The following is a 9,467-nucleotide window of genomic DNA, read 5'->3' on the forward strand; positions in this document are numbered from 1 at the left end:
CTAAAGATGTCTGCATTAGGGTTTAGCTGCGGGGTCTGGTCGTTGGTTAATATATTCTCCTTGTGTAAAAGACAATAAATCATCCTTTAATGTATTTAATTCACTTTGAAATTGACCAATGTTTTCCATTTGTACTTCTTGCCACTGTTGTTGACTTTCCTGTAGTTGCTGCTGACTTTCCTGCAACTGTTGGAGGCTTTCTTTCTGTTTCCTTTCTTGTTCCAGTTGCCACTGCTGTAATCTCTCTTCTTGTTTATTTTATTTCTCCTCTAACCACTGCTGTAGTCTCTCTTGTTTATTTTGCTGTTCGAGCTACCACTGTTGCAGGTTTTCTTGCCACTGCTGTAATCTCTCTTCTTGTTTATTTTCGTGTTCTTCTTGTTTCTTTTGCTGTTCTTGTATTGCTGTCATGAAATCTGCTAAGCTGTAGTTTGATTTGCCACCTCTGGTTTCCATTTTCGTCTTCTTTTTTTTTTCCGTCCCACTCTCTGACACCAATTTGTTACGTATTTGCTTGTTTGTTAATTTCCCGTAGAAATTATTTCCGCGATACTTCAGCGATACAAGTCCTTTCTTAATTAAAACTAGTTTATTCTTTCTCGATACAACTTTACAAAACACAACATTTCCACAGTCAATACGTTTGCAATCTTGATAACAAAACACACACTTTATATTATCGTCACTACCGCTCACTTGACTCAATTATCTGTCTCTATATCTATCTAACTACAATCTTATCTCCGCTTTATTTGCCGGGCTTATATACAAAAAAAAAAAAGAAAGAGAGAGAGAGAGCGCCTAGAACAGACTAGAGTTGCCAGGTAAAGTCAATATCCTTCGAGAATATCATGACGTGTTACTAGGGTCACGTGACTTCAGCTGTCGTAACAATACTAAACTTATATATGGGTAGTGCTATTGTAATAATCTCGAACAATGACTGAATGTAGTACAGGTCACAAGCGTTCTTCTTAACTGCAAACAAACAGTAAATTAATTTAATAACTTACACATATTCCGTTTGTATCAACTTTAGTAAACTATTGAATAATATATGTTAAATCGTCTTCGTGATTTATATCTGTGATGCAATATAATACAAATTATCAACTAACACATCCATAATCATAATAAACCTGTTTTTCTTCATTACAGTTGTTGTGATTGATTAAGCTTTACTGCAAATATCTCTCTATCAATGCAAGAGACATCTGTGAGCAAGATCTTTAACTAACATATTTATCTTGGGCAAAATTTGCCTGTTGACAGTTACAGTGATGAACAAAAATGTTCTTGCTTAGAAGAAAGATACCTAGTTTGATTTTACTTTCTTGAGATTGGACGATTAATTGGATAACAGTTTTCTTTTAGAAGATGAACCAGACCGCATTTCCTCCATACTTTACTGATGAAGAACTACATTTATTTGAATGTTTCCTTTCTAAAAGACAATGATTTACTACCACTGGCTGTTTTGCCCAGCCTCTTCTCCAGTAGATGTCCCTTTGTTGTTCAAAACTCCTTTAACTTTCACATATTTTGTTCATTTCTTTTCTTAAGCATTCTGTCTTTGCTGTGGCTGTAGCTATCATTATCTGTGCCACACCCACTCCCTCCATATTGTTGTTTTCTACTTCCTTTTTTCGGCTTGTTGTTTCCATCTTTAAGCAATTATTCTGTACAGAATAACTTCCTCCGAATTTCAGTTTCCTTCCTCAACAATTCTTTCTATCTTTCAAGAAGGGAACAGAGTCTGTTCCTAGTTTCCTTTTCCTCAGCTTCTAACTTCTTTTCAACCTCAATCTTTTCTCTTTCTCATTTCTGCCTTTCTTTATCAACATTTCTTCCTCCATTCTTAGTTTATAGTTGCTATAAGCCATTTTAGCAGGTCTTAGCACTTCCCTATTGGGTTTAATTTTATGGGGCTGAAGCTTGTCAGGATCTGAAACTTCACCATGTCCTTGAAAGTTTACACAATATTCACAGTTTTCTCTCCAATAGCAATTCTGTTTTTGGTGACAACATTTGTATTAACGGACAAACTTATTTTTACGTCTGTGTTTCCCTGGGGGTAATACTATTGCTTTCTTGACAAGAAGAGACAGAAATCTGTATTTCAAGTTTCCATTGTCAAGCTTTTTCAAGAAGACTTGCTTCCAGAAATGATCCACAATTTTGCCTGTCTTCTGAATCATCTTCTGTTCGGTACACTTTTCACTCATCTGTAATATTAGTTATAACATTCTCTTCAAACATCAGTTGTCTAGATAAAACCTCTATATCTGTGACAGAACCTTGATCAAATCTTTTCACTTGAAACAAACAAACTAGTGTTTTCAAAAGGAAGTTTAGTGATCAGGTACGTTGATACCGCAGTGTAGAATGACCATATTCCAAGAATTTCTTTGTGATGGGTCTCTAGTTTCACCTCGGAAGGCTCCTTTCTTGCTTCCCCACAGACAATGTTTTCATCACCTAACTGACTTTTAATGACAATTTCTAGATTTTTCAACTCTAATGGTGCTATGTCATTAATAATACGTTTTGACAAACCATCTCAGAATGCTGCAAACCAACACTGTCATTCGACTGTATAGCAGGTGAATCATAAGTTGATCAGTGTGGAACTTTTTGAGAAATATTTCAAACAGAGGGATAACTGACAACAGAAAGAACAATTTGACTTTCATGTCGGGTTGCTTTATTGCTTCCCTTTGAATTTTATACTCTTTGGGTCCCTCTCTAATTTTGACACATATTCTCTTATTCCTGACCACTGCTTAATGATGCACCTTAAAGCTGGTCCAATGCTCAGCCAACAAACTTAGATGTACTTTATAAAAGACTTCCTCTGGAAGGTCATGTTCTATATGTATATATTTATAATCCTCCATTCTTCCAGATGAGATCTTGAATAGTCCAAATAAATCTATCACTAATTACTCTGTTTCCTGACCATATTATGTTATGCCCTTGCTGAAGGCATTGTGCATTGTATGAATATTATATGTATCTACACCAACAAGACCATTCTGAATCAGCAGCTTTGAATAGCTTGGAAACTTCTCTAAATATTGTCTTTTTAACATTTGGTCCATCACCACCTAATGCAACTAGGGATTCCAATCATCTTGTAATGTTTCCACCATACGCTTGGCAACAAACTTTCTATCTGCATGAAAAAAAGAACAATGAATTGTAATATCTGCACCAGACTTAATCATGGGTTGCGGGCCAGTACCTTATCATGAGATCCATTGTTTCTTTACCTGTGCCTAAGTTGTTTCATCATACTGCAATAAAAAAGGAGTTATTTGCATTTTGTACGCCATATATCAAAGCAGTAATGAAAGCTGGATCCAAACCAGCTGATAGTACGTAAGATAAATTTTTTCTGCTCCTATTGAAACTGTCCACTATTGGGCATTTGAACATTGCTTTGAAAGTTTCAATAATACACCACCAGCTCTGAAACGTATGGAGAATGCACATTTCACTGCCCAGATAACTTCTGCACACAAGGTATCCTCTCTTAGTACAGTGAAAGTCAAAATTGTGGATTTCTCTTTTCCAGTTAATGTCCCAGATATCTGACTAGAAGGTCCTGCTTTTTCACCTGCAGAATCTGTACTTGTATTTGCACTTTCCCTTGAGATGCCAGTGGTTGGTTGACTTTTGGATGTGAGTTTTGCATCATTCAGTGAAAGAAGGGATTTACTCAGTTTTTTATGATGGGATCCTGATGCATGTTGAAGAATTAATTTAAAGTCTGGTATTATTACATTTCATTTCAGATAGTACATCTGGCCTGATACAAGGTACTTCCTTTAACACACCACAACTTCCATCAACCTCAGACGACCATCTTTCATTAAACTTAGTTTTGTCTCCTAGTACAATTAACAAACTCTTATTTGAAATAGATATTGAAATGTTAGATTGCCATGAAAATGTTCTAAAACAGCTTCAGTTGTTGGGTATTTTTACACATTTCTTAGAAAACCATCTAGATAGACTGCTCTATTTAACATTTACCCATCATAAACTTTTCTTCCTCCAAAACTGACAAACGTTTCTCTTATTACCACAATAGTACTTAATATTGTATTTCCTCATGTTGATGAATTTATTATCAGAATCATATTTTTAGTTTTTCTGCCAAAAAAAAAGAATCCATTAAAAGGAGAGGACAATGGTTTCTGTGATCCAAATGGATCCAGGTAGTATATCCAACAACTGAGGCTGTTAGTTACTGGGCTGGGCATGGGTGCCATACCTGAAAGAAATATATTGAAGAAAAGTGCAGAAACATAAAGTCTTGAAAGACATAATTTTGTAACATTTTTTTCTGCAAAATGTTTACACTAAGTTTGTCACTTTTCTTTGAATATTTGTATTTCTGTCTCACCCAATTTTGTAAATATAGGAAAAAAATAAGTATTTCTGTGAAATGTAGGAATAAATATGAAAATATTGGAGTACTTGATACCCTACTAAATATGCAATTAACTTTTCTTTATTCATTGTCACCTGTACATATTTATGATGGATAATGAACAAGATAGTTCTTGAATTAATTTCAAAACCATTTTTTTATTTCTTACATTCAATGTTTTTTTACTAAGACTGAAAACAATTTGATAATGAATAATATGACAATAACTTCATATTTGATTTTACTTTTATAAATAAAAAACCCTAAAACAGCCATTTATTGTGAGACAATATATAATACTCAATTAGAATGAATATATATAGCACTTCTGCAAAATATCTAAGTTAACATTTCTACCAAAATATTCACAATCATATTCTAGAACTAGATTTATGAAAAGTTACAAAGCCAAGTTTGAATGAAAAACTACCTTTTTAAGTTGGTTGTTTCCATATGAATTATTTATTTTTAGATAGGAATATGTAGTATATGATGGTAATATTTCAACCAGTTCATTGTTCGCATACTTTAGGTACAAAGGTAACCACTGATTGATCAATATATTTGAAAGAAATAACTAATTGTTTTAAAGGGCCTAATATACCCAATAAAGATCATAGTAGAGGGAATTTTTTTTTTGTACAAGGGCTATAGCATCACACCTGTTGTTTTTGTAATGGTTCACCACTTCTTGATGGAGTGTACAGTCTTACTTGAACCTTCATTTGATGGCATTTCCTATGTTCTTTAACAATGATCTAAACCATAAAATAAACTTTAAATAGTCTTTAACACTCTCCAAAGTCAAGCGATGAATGTAATATGTTATCCCATACCAACCTAAAATATAAAATAAGCACCCAATCTTCTCTAAACCTAAACCAAATAATACAATGTATGTATTTCATGATGTTAAGAAATGACATAGAATCAAAGATTAGATAAATTACAAAACAACAAAGCCTGGGTCATGTTCTTGGGGGGGGGGGGGTTATAGTTTTCTACAGTGCATGCTGCATATGACTCAATCATTAATAATGGTATTTATAAAAGTATAATTGTGTAGAACGGTGGAAGAGTGTGGATGGGGGTGGGGGTGGCACAGTCAGCATTTGTACAGGTTGGAAAAAACCTGTCGTACTGGCCCCGAGTGTATAAAAGTATAATTGTGTAGAATTTCTATAACGGTGGAAGAGTGTGGATGGGGTGGGAGTGGCACAGTCAGCATTTGTACAGGTTGGAAAAAAACTGTCGTACTGGCCCCGAGTGTATAATTATAGTATTCTAACTACACTATATTCATCATATCCATTGCTGATGAAGTGTTTTGCTAAATCCAGAGCTCTTCAGGCCAGCAGGGTATACAAAAAATACAGAAGTGGTTGCAACACTATTTATATCAGCCATATGTCATTCCAATAATTGTTATGTGGGAACACCTTTTACAAGCTGGCGAAGCATGATTATAATTGTACTTGTCATAAGTCATTAGTATTAAGCCTATTATATTTTAACAAACTACATTCTTCATCTATTTCCTAATTTTGAAACTGATAGATTAGAGGGGAGTTAGCTAGTCAACAACACTACCAACTCTTGACTACTCTAAATAGTAGGATTTATACTGTCACTCTTATAACACACACTCAGCCCCATAGTGCAGAGCAAAATTTTCCAGCAACAGCATGTGAAATATGGACCCTACCCTAGCCAAAATGAATTAGAAAACTATGCATTCACCTACTTCTATAAATCTCTTCTGCAAATACCTGTTATTCAACTTTTTGTATAAAGTTGTACATATTCAAAACTTATAAATAAAATGCACCATTGTGTTTAACCCTTGTAGATAATACCTTAAATACCATTTTCTTGCATTCTACAAGTTATAACTCAGATATTTGTTCCAAAACTTTCTTCACGTGGGAAAATTGGTCTTATAATTTGAAAATTGATAATGGTGAAAGTTGAGACATTTGATTATTTAAAATTTTAATTCTTTATCTGAATGCCAAGTGACCAACTGAAATAAATTTTTGTAAAGCATAATGAATCAGAATGTTTGGAAGTCTGTATACATATATATAATAAAGACAGGTGATATCAGCATAGAAAACTTCTATTAGAAAAGCACAAAACAAATAACATTTCGACCTCTATAGTTCATCATCAGATTGACAATAAGATTTGATGGAGTGACTGTTATTGATCATGTGTCATGAGACTACAGTAATGATAGGTGTAAGATTATAGGGGGCATTCTAAATATATAACCTATTATATGGTAGTTAACATTAAGGAATAATTAGTAAAGACATAAAACCATTCCTTGGTGCTGGTTTAATGTGGATTTAAGTTCTTGTATTAGAAGAGCTTCTTTAATTTTTCGTTTGTTTACTTTGGTTTCCTTACTTAATATGTTAATGTTTTCTATGGTAATACTGTGGTTGTTTGAGATACAATGTTCAAAAACATGGGAGGGTGATTTTTTAGTGTTCACTGAATCTGGTTCCATTTTTAGGCTTGTTTCTCCTATATAGAAATCATGGTAGTTGTTGCATTGTGTTTTTAATATAACATTAGTCTTATGCTTGTCAGAGTAGTTTTTACATTGTATAGATCTACACTTGTTTCTTTTACTTTCTAGTTAGTAAACAGGACCACAAACAAGATACACAATTTAATCATAAGCCAACTAGCACTGAACTTGGAATTCAGCATCTGCAAAATCACAAAACAAGTACTGTTGTTAAACGTTTTCTATGTAACATTAATAGCAAATATTACTTTTTAAAAAATTAAAAACATTAAACTTAATCAAAATTTAATGGCAACCCTTTAACCAACTGTGAATATTGTGGCAAGTTTGAAGTAGTCTGTGGTAGTATTAATGGGACAGGTGCAAATGCTAAGACTGCATGATGACATATCTAGTTTCAAGAGAAACCAAGTCTCCCTTTACTTCACCTCAAACTTTGAAACTTCATTCTACCAGTAACCATGTGAAAAGTTCATCAATTTACGTCACCACAGTCAACCCGCCACCCCTGCTTGTTGAGAAGTTCAACAGTAAGATAGATTTTAATGTCTTAAAGTTTCTTAAGAGTTTGGAAAGACATTTTTAGCCCCCCAGTGGCACAGCGGTATGTCTGCGGACTTACAACGCTAGAAACCGGGTTTCGATACCCGTGGTGGGCAGAGCACAGAGAGCCCTTGTGAAGCTTTGTGCATAATTAAAAAACAAACAAACAAACAAGACATTTTTATATGTATCATTATTTCGTGGTACAAAGTAATGGGTGGGAAGAAACAGATCCCCCTAAGGCCCTCCCAAGACCCTAAATCTGTAGTGATTAGAATGTTCTGACCTATCAGTGAGATATCCTTTCTATTAATACTTTTACCTGTAATGATTAATATTATTACAAAAATCATAAAACATGCAAAGGTTATGAAATTTAAATGATAAAAAATGCATGTAATATTCAGGCTCAAATTCTACATACAATTACAATTTTCTAAATTGTTTTCCAGTTTTTATAATTATGATGTTTTTCTGTAAAATTCCCAATATCTACCTCAATTTTGTAATTGTAATTAATAGCTATATATATATACATTAAAATCTATGTCACAATTTTACAATATCATTATATCTTACTTACCTTCACCTAACCTGAAATATTTTCTTGATAGGTAGGAGACACTTGGCTTATATTAAATGGATTTGTTATTTTTGTATAAAGATATAAAATGTCATGATAATAATTATTAATATTTGCTTGTATTTAAACACAAAAAAGATGTAATAAAATCTAAGCTAAATATATATGTTTAATATACACTGAGTGGTCACAAGTAAATAGACACCTAATTTTTTGTCATTTAACTGATTTATGCTAACTAATTTGTGTTCACAGAGCACTATATAAATGAAAATGGTCCGCACACTAATTATCTTGTGCTACAACATGCCTAGAACTCAAGGTTCTCTCGAATTGTCAGATTTTGTTAGAGAAAGGATAGTTGGTCAGGCAGATGGTGGAATAAGTCAGCGGCAAATTTCGCAGAATTTGGGAATTCCGCTTTCAACAGTCAACAGAATCATCGTGCAGTTCAGGAAACACGGCAAGGAAACAACTGAGCAGCGTCTGGGTCGTCCTGGTCCATCGGAGAGGACAAAAAGAGCTGTCAAGAGGAGCATCGATATGATCTCAGATTAACTACTGCAGAAGTGGCCAAAGTTGGTGGGATGAGCCCGAAATCTGTTCAACGGATTCTCTACAGATTGGGTTATCATTGCAGAGCAGTTAGACGGAAGCCCTTATTAAGACCTGCCACCATAGTCAGACGAAAGAAGTGGGCAAGTGATATGATGACCAGGCCTCTGGACTTTTGGAAGACCGTATTGTTCTCAGACGAATCAAGATTCGCTCAATTTTTGGACAGTGGAAGGATATGGGTCTGGAGAATGCCTCACCATGAGTTTTGGCTCAACAGATTGTAGCCAACTGTGAAGCATGGTGGTTTCAGCGTGATGGTTTGGGGAGCTGTTTGAGTTGGTGGGAGATCGAGCTTAGTGGAGTGCATTGGCAACATAAATTTTGCGAAATACGTCGATATATTGGAGGAAGGACTCTTGCCACTTTATTCCTCGGGTTTCGTGGATAAGAACACAACGTTGTTCCAGGAAGATGGAGCACCGTGTCACACTGCTAAAAACACCCAAAAGTGGCAGGAAGAAAATGGTATCCAGAAGTTACCCTGGCCGAGCCAATCTCCTGACATGAACCCCATCAAAAACCTCTGGGTCATACTCGACCGGCAAGTCAAGAAACAACCAGGAAAACCAACTTCGAAGAGCGATCTACTCCAAGTTTTGAAGCAAAAGTGGGCAAAAATCCCACAATTTAAAATTGACAAGATGTTTCTCACGATGCCCCAAAGGATCAACGAACTCCACGAAGCGAAAGGAAGATCTACTAGATATTAAATAAATTATAAATATATTAATTCATATGAATATGAT

The 9,467-nt window shown here is 34.6% G+C and overlaps 1 protein-coding gene across 6 annotated transcripts in view; it reads right to left on the reverse strand.

The window, feature by feature from the left end:
* Positions 1-818: 818 nt before the first annotated feature.
* Positions 819-9,467, reverse strand: part of LOC111088862 — a 51,748-nt gene continuing 43,099 nt past the window's right edge. For 5 of the 6 annotated variants that reach the window (XM_022400016.1, XM_022400013.1, XM_022400014.1 and 2 more), the window contains one exon: positions 4,655-5,196. In XM_022400016.1, the coding sequence (XP_022255724.1) occupies positions 5,095-5,196 (102 nt within the window). In that variant the 3' untranslated portion in view covers positions 4,655-5,094. Of the gene's footprint in view, positions 979-4,654; positions 5,197-9,467 lie in introns of those variants that run through there. The other variant, XM_022400015.1, reaches the window with a different exon arrangement.

Source organism: Limulus polyphemus, unplaced genomic scaffold (genome assembly GCF_000517525.1).
Source record: "Limulus polyphemus unplaced genomic scaffold, Limulus_polyphemus-2.1.2 Scaffold4608, whole genome shotgun sequence".
Classification (NCBI taxonomy): Eukaryota; Metazoa; Arthropoda; class Merostomata; order Xiphosura; family Limulidae; genus Limulus; species Limulus polyphemus.